Source organism: Mercenaria mercenaria, chromosome 4, assembly GCF_021730395.1.
Source record: "Mercenaria mercenaria strain notata chromosome 4, MADL_Memer_1, whole genome shotgun sequence".
Lineage (NCBI taxonomy): Eukaryota > Metazoa > Mollusca > Bivalvia > Venerida > Veneridae > Mercenaria > Mercenaria mercenaria.
In genome coordinates this window covers 99,596,570-99,613,647 of record NC_069364.1, presented here as the reverse complement: position 1 = coordinate 99,613,647, position 17,078 = coordinate 99,596,570, and the positions used below count along the sequence as shown (strand labels likewise).

The following is a 17,078-nucleotide window of genomic DNA, read 5'->3' as shown; positions in this document are numbered from 1 at the left end:
ACATCACGATATCAAGTTTTTGTAACTCCTGTAAAATACTAAGCATCTTCACATTCCATTTATTTCACATATATGGTTTCTCACCAGTCTTTTTACACTTACTTCTTTGATCAGAGTCTGTTTCACAGAGTTCAGCCTGAAAGAATCTTTTTTCTTCTTCGGCATCTTCTGTAGTCTGGCTGTCTCTCATTGAATCAAAACAGGCTGAAGTGCTCCCTGTTGACTCATCCCAGCCTGTCGTAGCTTGCCTACGCCCATGTTTCTCCCAGCCTGACGTGCCCTTAATGTCTGATTCTGACTTAAACACTGATATATTTTCATCTTCAGGTGAATTTGTAGTTTTTGGCAAATTTGCACTAGGTAATGAACTTTCTGAAAACACATGTTCAACAGGTTCACCACTTCCTAACTTTTCCTTGAGGTCACAATCCTCAAGGTCATTACTTTGTTCTTTTTCACTAAAGGTCGCATTAAGGTCACATTCTTTATCACTGTTTGATACTACAACATCATCTGGGGATTCCAAATTTCCTTCACATACAGAGTTCACATTTCCTAAACTGAATTCTGCACTAGTACTTGTAGACTGAGTGGATTGACTACATGACCTTGAGTCTTGACATTCAAGGGACGACCCTGACCCTCGATTATGTAAACTGTTTAAAATGTCACCCTTTGAAACGCCATCAGAGTGTCTACTACTACCATATAAATTTGGATCACTTTGACTTAACTGTGATTGTAAGTTTAAAGTTCTTATTTCTGTATCTAGGTCCCTACAGAAAGACTCTCGGTCTGTCAGATTTTCTCTTGATCTGAATGTACGTCTTTCATGATTGCACATTTCACTTCCATTATCAACACTATTTGCTGAACTGTTAACACCACTTTCAACTGCCGAGTCCTGACCCAGCGGAGAATTTTCTCGAGCACATGAGTGTCTTTTGTAGTCAGATACCTCAGCTGTTGGTAAAAAAAAGTGATATGTAATCATTTAAATTGAACTTAATACTTCTAATCAAACTATATTATTTAACAACAAAACTTCAATAACTTCTGAGCATCAAACTTCATGATACAAATATTTCCCATAAACACTGCAAAACCTTTATGTAAAAAAATCAAAATTTTACTTGGCCACAACTTCACACAAAAGGAAATGTATTTCTGGCCATGATTTAACATTATTAAAGATACATTTTATCTTTAAATAAAAAAATCCTACAACCACCTTTAGATACCTTTAAATGGCGTAAAACTTATATCTGATATTGCAATATGAAACTGACATTCTTGAAGAACCCCATTAAACAATTAGCAAATTAAGTGATTACCTAGTGAAGGTAGACTGACTTGTATATTAATTGTGTTTTGATATCTGTCTAACAGGGTATAGAAGTGACTTCTATCAAACTGTGTATTCCTTTCTTCCTCTGTCGCATTTAGTTCTACATACACCTGAAAACATTTAACTGCACTACAGAACAGTTTCAACATTGAATACAAATATCAATAAAATTATACAGATTACGAGGTATTTAAAAACAATTTATGCTCTGGATAAGTATAATGGGGCTGTGGCCCTGACTCGTTATCCTGTGATCGTATGTGTATTAGACTGCAGTACAGTACCCGACTCAAGGTCATAAAACCAGTCCCAAAACTCTAGTATCTGACTGGTTGTTTCCAAGCAAAAATATGAAATTGACCAATGGCAATGCTGCTTTCTTTGACTGCTTTCAAAACTTTGGTAAACCATTCGTAGAGAAAATTAGTACAAGTTGTTAGTAATGTCTGTTAAATGTATGTAAAATGCTCAAAAACGGTATTTTTTATTTTTTTTTTAATCTCGTAATAGTGAAAGAAATATATACAGTCAAACTTTGTTTGCTCAAACACAATGGGACCAGCAAAATTTATTCGAATTATTGGTAGCCCATGCCATCGAACAACGTACATTATACGGGATTTTGCCGGGACATGAGGATGAGTTCTAAATTTAAGCAAAGTAAGTTTGTATGTAAGAATTGATCAAAAAATTTCCAACATATAACTATTAAATCATGAAATGCTTAACTTTTCATCCTACAGAAGTCTAGCAGTGTTTCTTACCTTGTTAGTTTTAAAGAATCCTTCGCTTTTCAATGTTTTATTGGGCATATAGAGAAGTTTAAGATCATTGTGAAATCTTTCCAACACACATCTCATATCATCTTGTTTCAGTCCCAACACCTGTGAAACAAGTGTTTTAAATTCCTGTACAGTCTGTACAAGATATGCCCTCACTGTGGCCGCAGGCTCTATAATAGTATCTTTTTCTAAATCTGCCACATATACCTTCACCGTTACACCTGTAAACAGAATAAATTGTCAGATGAAGACAGTGAAACTTAAATATTTCACTAAGATTTAAAAAGAACAACCGAAAGTACAACAAATTCTGACAGTGACTATTTTAAAGTTTTGCAGAAAAAGGCAAGTGCTCTTTGTATGGAGAAAATACAAGGCAAATCGAATGGTAGAGGAATTTTGCTAGAAACCAAGAATCTGAAAGACTTTAATCATTATTAAGTCAAAAGAAGTTTACAGATACCAAAAATGTATAGTAGAGATTCATCCCCATATTTGACAAATTATAATATAAATAAATATCTGGTTACAGAACAAGAGATGTCACAGGAGACAGTGCGCTCGACTATTTCGATGCTGGATAGTGAAACTGGGCACATCTGAGGAAACTAGAGCTGTCACTGGAGTGTTTAATGACTCCAACTGTGGATGAAGATATTGTACAATAGCCTGAGTCTATGTCAAAAATATCAACTTAAAGAAATAAGAGAGGTAAAGATACAAGAGCTGTCTGATGACAGCGCGCTCGACTATTCAAAGAATTGATTAAAGAATGGGGTCAAAATATTTCCATAGATTTTCTGACAAAAGAAAACAAGAGCTGTCCGTAAGACAGCGCGCTCCACTATTCGGGGATTCGACAGTAAAATGAATATATGTCTGAATAAGAGACCTACTTCAAAAGGAAGATATGAGTTATTAGGATTGTTACAACACATGCAGATGATGATGATAAAGACATATTTTGAGTTTCAAGTCATTATCTTACATGGTACCAAAGGTATGTCCAGAAAACGAAGTTTGTAAAAAATTTAAGTGTAAAAGGGGCAAAATTCGGTCAAAAATACAAATCAGTGTTATGGGGATTGTTACCATACATGCAGATGATGATGATAAAGATACATTTTAAGTTTCAAGTTTTTATCTTATATGGCATTAAAGTTATATCCAGAAAGCGAAGATTGCAAAAAAGTTTAAGTACAAAAGAGGCATAATTCTGTCAAAAACACAATTAGAGTTATGGGGTATGTAGCCACACATGCAGATGATTATAAACAAATATTTTTTTAAATTCAAGTCATTATATTTTAAAGTACCAAAGATATGTCTATAAACGAAGCTCTCGAAAAAATTTAACAAGAAAATAATTCAAAGTATAACTTCTTGGTAACCTTGACCTTGGGTATAATGGGCCCAGCCCATGCACATACTTTGTTTGTATGATGGGCAATGTGTTATGTGAAACTTAAGTATGAATAAGCAAAAGTAAAAAGATATGACAGAAAAACAAAGGTTGCCGAAAAAACTTTAACCTTAAAAATAACCAGTATCAAGACCTTGGTGACTGACCTTGGTATAATGGGCCCGTCCCTAAACACTTTGTTTGTATGGGACATTTATGTAAGTACGTAAGATATAGCATAGTAACAAGTTATACAGAAACAAAGGTTGCAAAACTTAACTAAAAATAACTAAGTATAAGACCTGTGACCTGCCTTGGTTATGGGCTCAGCCGCACACATACATTGTCTGTATACTGACAATGTTTGTGAAGTTACAGTAAGATATAAGCAATGCACAAAGATAGACAGAACAAGAGCTGTCTTCATAGGATACACATGCCCGATGGCACTTTAATGAAATATGGCCGTTAGAGTTTAGGACTTTGACCTACGGAGCTGGTCTTGCGCGCGACAGTCGTCTTACTGTGTCACACATCATGCGTATTTAAAATCTGCATGAATGACAAAGATATGGACCGGACACGCCCATCTAATGCACTATCATGTAAAAATAGACCTTTAACGTACTAAATGTGACCATTGACACTTTGAGCTATAACACCTGGTCTTGCGCGCGACACATGCGTCTTACTGTGGTACACATTCATGCCAAGTTAGTTAGAAAATCCACCATCGATGACAAAGATATGGACCGACACGCCCATAATGCAACTTAATACCTTAATGTCTAAGTTGACCTGACCTTTGAGGTACGGACCCGGGTCTTGCGCGCGACACGTCTCTTACTGTGTACACATTCATGCCAAGTTATTTGAAAATCCATCCATCGATGACAAAGATATGGACCGGACACGCCCATCAATGCACTATCCTTTAATGTCTAAGTGTGACCTTGACCTTTGAGCTACGAACCTGGGTCTTGCGCGCTAACACGTCGTCTACTGTGGTACACATTCATGCCAAGTTATTTGAAAATCCATCATCGATGACAAAGATATGGACCGGACACGCCCATCAATGCACTATCCCTTAATGTCTAAGTGTGACCTTGACCTTTGAGCTACGGACCTGGGTCTTGCGCACAACACGTCGTCTTACTGTGGTACACATTCATGCCAAGTTATTTGAAAATCCATCTATCGATGACAAAGATATGGACCGGAAAAGCCCATCAATGCACTATCCCTTAATGTCTAAGTGTGACCTTGACTTTGAGCTACGGACCTGGGTTTGCGCGCGAAAACGTCGTCTTACTGTGGTTCACATTCATGCAGTTATTTGAAAATCCATCCATCGATGACAAAGATATGGACGGCACGAAAAATGCGGACAGACGACAGACAGACAGACGTTCAAAATATATGCCTCCTTCGGGCATAAAAACAAGGTTGCCGAAAAACTTTAACCTTAAAAATAACCTAAGTATAATGACCTTGGTGACCTTGACCTGGGTATAATGGGCTCAGCTCCTACACATACATGTCTGTATATGACATGTTTTGTGAGTAACAGTAAGATATAAGCAATAGTAACAAGTTTTCAGAAAACACGGTGCCGAAAACTTGTACCTTAAAATAACCTAAGTATAACAGCGGTGACCTTGCCTTGGTATAATGGCTCAGCCCACATACTTTGTTTGTATACTGGACAATGTTTATGTGAGTTACAGTAAGATATAAGCAATAGTAACAAAGTTATTACAGAAAAACAAAGGTTGCCGAAAAACTTCAATCTTAAAAATAACCTAAGTATAACAGCCTGGTGACCTTGACCTTGGGTATAATGGGCTCAGCCCCTACACATACTTTGTTTGTATACTGGACAATGTTTATGTGAAGTTACAGTAAGATATAAGCAATAGTAACAAAGATATGACAGAAAAACAAAGGTTGCCGAAAAACTTTAACCTTAAAAATAACCTAAGTATAACAGCCTGGTGACCTTGACCTTGGGTATAATGGGCTCAGCCCCTACACCAGAGCTCTCCACAAGCCCCGGCGGCCGGCGATTTCGCCGGCTACTGATGGATGTACCGCCGGCTACTTTTCTCAAACTGAACAAAAAAATGATCTTCAAAATGTAAAATAATAACCCGAAATTAATTGTTGAATGAAATCATAAACAAACCGCTACCATTACGGGCCTACCATTACTTTACACATGTGTATTCCAACAGTTAAACTACGTTATTTTTGTATGCTGACGTCATATGGTTGTTGGTTTTCCAAGTCAGTGAATTGCGCAGGATCTTAGCACATCTATTTTTAATCAGTCTCACCACGTGACGAGCACTGACGAATAGTTTAGCAATATGAGCGGGCACCTGTGGGTTTTCCCGCTTATTTTATTTATCCGATCCAATGCATCCGTACGCAATCTTTGCAAAATTAAATAGCAAACCTGTACTGTAAGTAACTAAGTAGAATTGATTAATTAATTTTTAGTCTTGTTAGTTTCCATTCAGCCTGTTCATGACGCTTTGTAGCGTTTATTTTAACTGGCACGATGCACTATGAGAAGAAAAATTGTTTTTTCGTACGCCGTTGCTCGCATGCTGTGCATGCCATGTAAGATTTTTCTGAAAGATTACTCACTTGCCCAAAAGACGGTCAATCATTAATAAAGAAATATTTTTGAAACAAAAAATACGGACCTGGAAGCAATAGATCTACACGTCAAAATGCTCATGATCGCCTTTCTAATGGCTCATTGTTACAGGGGAAAAAAATCAGAATTAGATATACTTTTTGGGCATTTTTTTTTCTCAGAATACATTATCACATCTACATTTACGGGGATACTCCCAACAATCAATTTCTGATCATAACTGGGAGGTCACTGTAACAAATTTAAGTGTATACGGCTCATGGCCTAGATATATATAATCCACCTATGTGCCAAGGCTGTGAATAAAGACTGTGATGCTGAACCGTTTTTGACAGATTTTTTGAAGATGTATAATAACACTGGTTTAGAGTGAGGGTATGACTCTGATTTTTTATGTGAGGTCACAAATACATTTTTAAGACGAATTATGTTTTTATGTTTTTTTTTGTATGAAAAATATAGGTAGACAAAGCAAAGAAAAAACACCCCAAAATACACCAGATTGCACCATTTTAAACCTTCAATTTCAAAATTTTCAGGGGGAGGACCCCCAGACCCCCCACTGGCTACTTTTCTGTCATCACTGACTACTTTAAACTTTAGGGAGAGCCCTGCTACACATACTTTGTTTGTATACTGGACAATGTTTATGTGAAGTTACAGTAACATATAAGCAATAGTAACAAAGATATGACAGAAAAACAAAGGTTGCCGAAAAACTTAACCAAGAAGGGGCACGCCGACGCCGGGGCGAGTAGTATAGCCCCCCTATTCTCCGAATAGTGGAGCTAAAAATGGATTAAACAAAATATGTTCCTGTATTTGTGGATTTTAATTAGTCTTGTACTCAATGGCAATGTGTGACCATGATGGCAAATATGTTCAGTTATATGTTTGGCAAAATATGGACTTGTATGAAAAATTTAACAAATTTCTAAGTCCAAAAAGGGCCATAATTCAATAAAATAGTTGACAGAGTTATGTACTCTTGCCTACAGATGGAAATCATGTTGATAAACTTGTGTTAAAAGTTTCAAAGCCACAGTTCAAATAGTTTTGACAAAACGCTGACTTGTAAGAAAAACTGAACAAATTTCAAAGTCCAAAAAGGGCCATAATTCAGCCAAAATAGTTGTCAAAGTTATGTACACTTGCCTACAGATGGAAATCATAATGATAAACAAGTGTTTAAAGTTTAAAAGCCATATGTCAAATAGTCTTGATAAAACATGGACATATATAAAACAAAACCAATTTCCAAATTCAAAAAGGGCCATAATTCAGCCAAAGAAGATGATAGAGTTATGTACTCTTGCCTACTGGTAGAGACTATTATACTGAACAAGTTATAAAAGTTTCAAAGCTACATGTCAAACACTTTACACAAAATATAAACTGGTATGAAAAACTTAACCAAGATTTCTAAGTCAAAAGGAGCCATAATTCAGCCAAAATGCATGATGGAGTTATGTACTCTTGTCTACAACTGAACATGGTGATGGTAAACAAGCATTGAAAGTTTCAAAGCTTTATCTCAAAAGACTTTGTCAAAATTGTAGACTGGTACGAAAAACTTAACCAAGACTTCTAAGTCAAAAAGGGGCCATAATTCAACCAAAATGCTTGATGGAGTTATGTACTCTTGCCTATAACTGGACATGGTGATGGTAAACAAGCATTGAAAGTTTCAAAGCTTTATCTCAAAAGACTTTGTCAAAATGTAGACTGGTACGAAAAACTTAACCAAGATTTCTTAGTCAAAAAGGGGCCATAATTCAACCAAAATGCATGATGGAGTTATGTACTCTTGCCTACAACTGGACATGGTGATGGTAAACAAGTGCTGAAAGTTTCAAAGCTTTATCTCAAAAGACTTTGTCAAAATGTAGACTGGTACGAAAAACTTAACCAAGGTTTCTTAGTCAAAAAGGGGCCATAATTCAACAAAAATGCTTGATGGAGTTATGTACTCTTGCCTACAACTGGACATGGTGATGGTAAACAAGAGTTGAAAATTTCAAAGCTTTATCTCAAAAGACTTTGTCAAAATGTAGACTGGTACGAGAAACTTAACCAAGATTTCTAAGTGAAAAGGGGCCATAATTCAGTCAAAATGCTTGACAGAGTTATGTACTCTTGCCCATAACTGGACATGGTGATGGTAAACAAGTGTTGAAAGTTTCAAAGCTTTATCTCAAAAGACTTTGTCAAAATGTGGACTGGTACGAAAAACTTAACCAGGGTGTGACGCCGACGCCAACGCCGTGGTGAGTAGGATAGCTCGACTATTCGAAGAATAAGTAGAGCTATCCTAAAAATGTATCAAAACACTATAGAAGTATATCCTAAGCAAAAAGGGGCATAATTCATTAAATACTGGTGCCAGAGTTATGCACCTTGTGTCATATGGTGTGGGTGATGATGTTGAACAACTATTTTAAGTTTGAATCAAATCCATTCAGTAATAACAGAGCCAGAGTGAAAGTGCATCAAAACTTTAACCTAAAATTCTAAGTAAAAAGGGGCACTAATTAATGAAAATTTGGTGCTGGGGTTATGCACCTTGCGTCATATGGTGTGGGTGATGATGTTGAACAACTATTTTAAGTTTGAGTCATTAAATCCATCCAGTAATAACAGAGACAGAGTGAAAGTGCATCAAAACTTTAACCTAAAATTCTAAGTAAAAAGGGGAAATAATTCATGAAAAATTGGTCACAGAGTTATGCACCTTGTGTCATATGATACGGGTAATGATGCTGAACAATTGTTTAAGTTTGAATCAGATCCATTCAGTAATAACAGAGATAGAGTGAAAGTGCATAAAACTTTAACCTGAAATTCAAAGTAAAAAGGGGAATAATTCATGAAAAATTGTGCCAGTTATGCATCTTGTGTCATATGATGTGGGTGATGATGCTGAAAAAATATTTTAAGTTTGAATCAAATCCATTCAGTTATAACAGAGGTAGAGTGAAAGTGCACCAAAACTTTAACCTGAAATTCTAAGTAAAAAGGGGGAATAATTCATGAAAAAATGGTGCCAGAGTTATGCCCCTTATGTCAGATGATGTGGATGATGATGAGGAATAAGTATTTCAAGTTTGAATCAAATCCATCAAGTAATTACAGAGATAAGTTGAAAAAAGAGAAAGTGTAAAAAAAACTTTAACCAAGGTGGGGACGCGGAAAGACGCAGACGCTGGGGCGAGTAGGATAGCTTTCCTTACACTTTGTATAGTTGAGCTAAAAATGGGCAATATTCACCCTGACAAGGTGAAAACACACTACCTGATGTTGGGAATGGTACCAAATAACTCAAAATATTTTTGAAGGAAAACCACCATAATATAAACTGAAATAAATCCCAAAGAATATAAGCATCCTGAAAACAATCTCTTACAGGGGATACCACAAATAAATAAAGGACCAACAAGAAATTATGTCCTCTTCGAAACTCTTTTCTTTATTTCTATCTATGAATAATTTATCATCTGTGAAATGTTAAACAAATTCTGTCTATTATTAAGACAAGAGGGCCATAATAGCCCTATATCGCTCACCTGGTTAAATGGTTGCTATGAAGATTTGCATTTTAAGCTTGACCCCGGGGTCATGATTTGAACAAACTTTGTAGAGGTCCACTAGGCAATGCTACACACCAAATATCTAAGCTCTAGGCCTTCTAGTTTACTTCTAGACATTTTTTGGAAGATTTTCCTATGTACAATCAAGTCACCCCTGGGGCGGGGCCAATTTGAAGCTGGAGGTCATGATTTGAACAAATTTTGTAGAGGTCCTCTAGGCAATGCTACACATCAAATATCTAAGCTCTAGGCCTTCTGGTTTAGTTTTAGAATTTTTTTTGAAGATTTTCCGATGTACAATTAAGTTACCGCTGGGGTGGGGTCAATTTGACCCCGGGCATCATGATTTGAACAAAGTTTGTAAAAGTCTACTAGGCAATGTTACATATGAAATATCTAAGATCCAGGCCTTCTGGTTTATTTTTTGCAAATTTTTGAAGATTTCCCTATGTACAATCAAGTAACACCTGGGGCTGGGTCAATTGGACTCGGGGGGAGGGGGGGAGGGGTCAAGATTTGAACAAATTTTGTAGAGGTCCACTAGGCAATGCTACATGTCAAATATCTAAGCTCTAGGCCTCCTGGCTTATTTTCAGAAAATTTTGAAGATTTTTCTATGAACAATCAAGTAACCCATGGGGCGGGGTCAACTGACCCCGGGGGTCATAATTTGGACAAATTTTGTAGAGGTCCACTAGGCAATGCTACATGTCAAATATCTAAGATCTAGGCCTTCTGGTTTATTTTAGAAAATTTTCCTATGTAAAATCAAGTGTCCCCTGGGGCGGGGTCAATTTTGACCCCGGGGGTCATGATTTGAACAAATTTTGTACCGGTCCACTAGGCAATGCTACATGTCAAATATCTAAGCTCTAGGCCTTCTGGTTTATTTTTTAAAATTATATGAAGATTTTCTTATAGAAATCTATGTAAAATCAAGTGACCCCTGGGGAGTGGTCAATTTTGACCCCGGGGGTCATGATTTGAACAACCTTTTAGAGGTCCACTAGGCAATGCTACATGTCAATTACCTAAGCTAATCTAGGCTTCTGGTTTTTGAGAAGAAGATTTTTTAAGATTTTCCTATGTAAAATCATATGACCCCTCTGGCGGGGTCAACTTTGAACCCTGGGTCATGATTTGAACAAACTTGGTAGAGGTCCACTAGGCAATGCTTCACACCAAATATCTAAACTCTAGGCCTCCGGTTTTTGAGAAGAAGATTTTTAAAGTTTTTCCTTTTGAAGTTCTGCATGGAATTCAATTCTTTGAATAATTTTTGTAGAGCTTCACCCAAGAAACATTCCTGTGAAATTTGGATGAAATTGGCCTAGCGGTTTATGAGGAGATGTCGTTTAAAGTAAAAGTTTATGGACGACGGACACCGGATGGTAAGTGATCACAACAGCTCACCCTGAGCCTTTGGCTCAGGTGAGCTAAAAATGATCAACACATCAGACTTCCCCGCACTTTGGACAAGCTCTTGACAATGAATTTAACCTAAAATTTTAAGGCATTGAGGAGAAATGTTGGAGTATGTATTCTACTGTGTTTTTAACATACAATGTCTACTGTCCCACGGACACTCAATCCCACATAAACTTTTATGACCTGAAAGGGAGTGGTCTATAACAGATGAAGGAAGTAATTCTTTTTGTTTGGTTTAATGTCACACCAACACAGTTATAGGTCATATGGCGACTTTCCAGCTTTGATGGTGGAGGAAGACCCCAGGTGCCCTTCTGTACATCATTTCATCACAAGCGAGCACCTGGGTAGAACCTTCAACCTTCTGTAAGCCAACTGGATGGCTTCCTCACATAGAAAACTCAAAGATCCCAGAGAAGCTTAAACCCCTACTGGCGAGGGGCAAGTGATACAAAGTCAGCAACCTTAAACACTAGGCTCAGGAGGTTGGCCAGTAATATTGTATGTCTACATAAATTACCTCCTGGTTTATACTCCTGGAATTTCTGTTCAGGTCTCTTTGTTTCAAGGAGCAGGTCAAAGCTGTAACTCTGTTTTACACCATTAAGTAAGGTTTCCATAGCAACATCATCAGAGTCGTCGAAAGAACATTCAAGAGAATCTTGATATTCGTCGTACTTCACAATCCGACAACAGTCACGTGTCACACTGTCTTCTAACTCGAATATCTGTGCAAATATAAACATTTTCAGTTAAATATACAGTATCTTATTATTCATGACCACTGACCTAAAAGCATGTATGGCTGAACAAGAAATTAGGAGATTTCAGTTTTAGGGGAGTGGGTAAGTGGGCTATTTCTTACTATACTTGCTAAGTTGCTATGAAAAATATTCTGCTGTTTAACTATCCTTCATAGGTTGGTCATGTATTTGGCTTTATAATCCCAGCAGTCTTATGACATTATGAGGTTAACAAAAACAAAACTGCCCGACTAAATTACCTCCCCTAAATTTGAAATAATCAGTTCATTATCTGACTGAAGGTTAACTGTTCAGATGGTAACAAGGCTCTGCTGAGATACCATACAGTTAATCAAGAGTCAGATTATCCCTTCTGCTTTTTTTTAAACCAATCTAGAGCACCATATTCTACAAATAATATAAGCAATGAAGCCAATAACTTTCTTTTTAAGCCCTTTTCTTCATAGTAGCACATAAATTTATGCAGTCATTCGTACATAAAGCATTAGAGTTATCCTACAACCCAGAGTAAAAGACATGTCTTTCAAGCACTGGTGAACACAGAAACCTCCATTCAGATGGTAAGAATGTAAATACATCAAATTCAATATACCTTATATGCCAGATCTGTGGCCTCTGACAGTGTTTTGTCTTTGTGGATCTCAAGTTTGTGATCTAGTTTCTTTTTCCGTGAAGGATGGACGCAGAAAATCTTTATCTGAAAGTAGATAAATATTTCTCTTCCAGTAATAAAACTGCTACACACTACAAGCTAAAACTATAATATATAGCTAGATTTATCACTGACTCTGATTAATACCCTGCGATACCACTTATCATATAGGGCATAAACCGTTTTGTCAGTGTAGAGGAGCACATAACTCTGCAATGCTGACACTACACCTAAAACATGTCAAGCTCAGCTACCCAAGTACAATTCATGGTGATCACTTGAACAGATTCATGAAAATTCATTCAAAACTCGAAGTAGTTTGCACCACAAGCTCCTGTAAACAAATATTGCCAATCTAAGTTAGGGGCATATAACTCTGCAATGCCCTTATTGACCATAAGAACATACTGTCATCCTACGAATATAAGACACACATTTTTTTACTGAGATTCTGATCTCCTATATATGGGGATAAAAAAAGACCAAACATTTCCCCCGACTCAAAAATTAAGAAAATTGATCTTTGTTTACACAGCGTACCTTTTTTTATTGAAGCAAATTCAAGGGGAGTAAGTACCAATGACTCGGGCATAGCTAATAGCCGGTATCGGGACCCGGCGTCTTAAATTGCTTTTGTATAAAATGTAAAATTTAGAGCTCACGTAAAATCTTAAGATAAATAAATGCTGTTTTTCATTAAAATATATTTTATAACGCATTTCTGTAACTGATCATAAGTTTTTAACAAAACCTGCGTAAAACTTTCCTGGAGTGTTTTCACACATTTTGCATTCAAATACTTGAAACTCCGTATCAGGTAGCCAGGAAATCGATTATCTAGTCTTCAAACATAATTTTGATAGTTGTCTATAATCCTCTTGTTCATCGAGAAATTCACGCCCTAGGCATTACTTATCTTACACCTACTGTCACAATCTGCAAACAATTAACCGTTTAATCATACCCGGAGGCAATTGTAAACATGTGGATGCGAGATTTTAGACTGATCCAATAAAATGATCATAGTCGCTGATCCGTAATGTTCAAAACAATTTGCAAACTAGTCATAAAATAACGTCATTTTACCGCCACGTGCCAAAGTGTATATTCGTTTTCGCTGGCGTCAGTATTCCTGGAGTGATCAGAGGATGCGGCTGTTTAGTGCTTATACAGAGTTTATGCTTTTCAATTTAAATTCTTGCACAACATACAAAAACATCGAAAATGATTTTGCAAAAACCAGCAAGTTATTAGTGTCAGAAACTATAGCGAATTTTGGACAAACATACATTGAGGTAAGTGATAAGTGGGTATAAGCATTTTTCCAGAATTCTGTTGATATTTTTTCACTGCATCCTATACATGAGTGCGACCTATAATCAGCCGATTATGGTATTATGCACATCTTCATTTCATGGTGATCACGTTTCTGAAGTATCACTGGTATTTCATGTGGCAGTAGTCTGTTATCACTCAATTTTTTTTTACCTGAATGACCAGACCAGTCAATCAAAAGTTAAATAACTCCTATATTAACTTCCCATGCTACGGCTACAATTATGATATATCACATTTTTCGTCAAATATAACCAACTGTGGAAATGTTACAAAGTAACTCATTATAAAAATAATTTTATATACCTTGCAAGTGGATTTATCCATTTCTTTCTGTTTTCTGTCTGCTTCTTCCTTATCATTCAATTTTCTCAGTTCAACTTTCACATGTTCTGGAAAGTCTTCTCCGCACATGAAATCTGTAGGTTCAATGCAAACATTTTTCAGTAATATCACCATGAACATAATTTATATAAAGAAGTCATTGAAAATATAATAAAAGTTTAAATTTTTCAGAATACAGTTCTATCAAAAGCTTTTTTATAGAGATTTTATACTAAATGATTAACTGTTATCAGTTTCCTATCATCTGTGTATATGTACATGTCTATTTCATGGGGTGGGGGGGGGGGGGTGTAAACTACTACTACCGGTACTTTTTATGTTTTAAAGTAAAAGCTTACATGTTTATGTCTTTCATACATATACCTGATCCAATATCAGGAGTAATTTGTGAATTTAACTTTAACTGATCTGTCCAAAGGACATCAAATGAGATAGAAATAATGTTTACAGAAGATTTAGCACTTGATAAATGGAAATAAAGATTTAAAACAAATGATCAATTTCAGGGAGGCTGACTTTTGCAGAGAGGAGGTGTTATTTGAAGATTTCATCAATTCCCTGTACTAACTAACCTATATTTCTATCTTTATCTATTTTCCTGTACATCAACATGTAGGCATTGGCTGAACTGAAACAGAAAATGATAAGGTACATATCACTTCTGTGTAGCAAGAAATTACAAAACGACATACAAACATAGACACACAATATTTATGCACTGCTGTATATGTTAACATGTTTTATGTTGCTAGGATCTGAGTATGCAACAGTTTGACTTCAAATCTACATGTCTGAACAGGCAAGACAAAGGTAGGCAATGCACTCAACAGTATAATATAAACAATCCAGAAACAACTTGAAGATCAAAACCTTCAAAAACCAGTCTAAATGGATATCGGTTCCACTTTAGTGTTCTGTTATATCAAGGAGTATATCAGTAATAACCAAATACAGTGAAATCTCTTCTACTTTTTGCAAATTAGTTAATCAACTAAATTAAATCCCAATGAATATGTACAACTGTCTCATTTTATTTTCAAAATAGCCATTTAATAAAATTTATATAACATGACCCAGACATGCCCAATCATGTTGGTCTTAAATTATTTTAAGGAGGCATCCGGAAATGTTATGATGTTAAAAATAAGACACTAAATGTTTAGACACAAAATGTTGAGTGATAGTGAAGTCACAGCATGACATAAAGCATGTTAGAAGATAAGAAGAGTTTGACATTAGGAAATCAGAGTTATCTCACCTTGCGTATGAAGAAGAATAGTATCCTCTGGTAGTAGAACTGCCTCCATATGTTTTCCTTATATCATCATAGGTGATCTGTCAAATATGTGTACATGTGATCATTATACATGAGAATATAGTCTATGTAACTATCTCTCCTTACACTCTATGAAATTATTAATATTTATATACTTGAATTTCATGGCTGCATCAATCCACAAAATGACATCCAAGAGCATAAATTCATTTATCTTCAAAATTTGAAATCCATGAAGTGAAATCTCCAATACCAATACCTTGAGCTGTGACCTTGACCTTGAACTGACATGGCTGACCCATGAATTCTGCACATTGTCTAGATGAGGCGATCATTTGACCCAAGTTTCATGAAAATCATAAAAGGGGTTTAGGAGATACAGAGCTCAAACCTTTGACCTTGAGTTGTGACCTTGACCCTGAGTTGACATGGCTGACTCATGAGTTCTTGATGAGATGATCATCTGACCCAAGTTTAATGTAAATCCTTCATGGGTTTAGGAGATACAGAATGGACACAAAATGGAAGGCTCAATCCTTTGACTCTAAGTTGTGACCTTGACCATGAGCCGGCATGGCTGACTCATCAATTCTGCACATCGTCTTGATGAGGTGATTATTTGACCCAAGTTTGATGAAAATCCTTTAAGGGGTTTTGGAGATACAGAACGGACACAAAATGGAAGGCTCAAACTTTAGACCTTGTGACCTTGACCTTAAGCCGACATGGCTGACTCATGAGTTCTGCACATCGTCTTGATGAGGTGATCATTTAATCCAAGTTTCATAATTATCCTTCATGAGGTTTAAGAAATACAGAGCGGACACGAAATGGTAGGCTCAAACCTTTGACCTTGAGTTGTGACCTTGACCTTGAGCCGACATGGCTGACTCATGGGTTCTGCACATCGTCTTGATGAGGTGATCATTTGACCCAAGTTTCATGAAAATCCTTCAAGGGGCTTAGGAGATACAGAGCGGACGCAAAATGTTACGGAAAGACGGAAGGACAGAAGGACGGGCGGAGACCATTCCTATAACCCCCCACCACTTGTGGCGGGGGATTAATGAATATGGTTCCTGGACATCTCCTATTTCAAATGGACAAACTAACAAAATGTCAAGGGCAAAATGTCAAAAAGTATACAGTGACTTAAAATCAATGATGATGATAATGATATACTAAATAATTGCATCTACATGTATTTTCTAACTGAATTAAGCTGACTCTGTGCTTATAATAAATCAATAACCTAAGAAGTAGTAATGAACTAAAAAAGTTGAGAAATGCTTACTTCTGAAAAATATATACCTATTTTTGAAACAGTAACACAAGTTATGGACCAGCAATACTTACTTTTGATACATGTTGATCATTGAAGCTGTACCATTGTCCATCACTCAGGCATCTGAAAGTATACATAATTTCCTTCATGAAACTATTTCAAATGGAATTTCTGTGGTATAAAACATACTAGGTATTCTTCATATC

At 36.4% G+C, this 17,078-nt stretch overlaps 1 protein-coding gene across 2 annotated transcripts in view; it reads right to left on the bottom strand.

Annotated features, from left to right (window-relative positions):
• The window catches only part of LOC123553107 (ubiquitin carboxyl-terminal hydrolase 47-like), a 72,930-nt gene that overhangs the window by 14,348 nt on the left and 41,504 nt on the right, over positions 1-17,078 (bottom strand). For both annotated transcript variants that reach the window (XM_053542027.1, XM_053542028.1), the window contains exons 14-22: positions 16,944-16,995; positions 15,570-15,646; positions 14,884-14,939; positions 14,273-14,385; positions 12,572-12,676; positions 11,736-11,943; positions 2,113-2,351; positions 1,335-1,458; positions 103-963 (exon numbers count right to left, since the gene is read on the bottom strand). In XM_053542027.1, the coding sequence (XP_053398002.1) occupies positions 103-963; positions 1,335-1,458; positions 2,113-2,351; positions 11,736-11,943; positions 12,572-12,676; positions 14,273-14,385; positions 14,884-14,939; positions 15,570-15,646; positions 16,944-16,995 (1,835 nt within the window). The remainder of the gene's footprint in view (positions 1-102; positions 964-1,334; positions 1,459-2,112; positions 2,352-11,735; positions 11,944-12,571; positions 12,677-14,272; positions 14,386-14,883; positions 14,940-15,569; positions 15,647-16,943; positions 16,996-17,078) is intronic.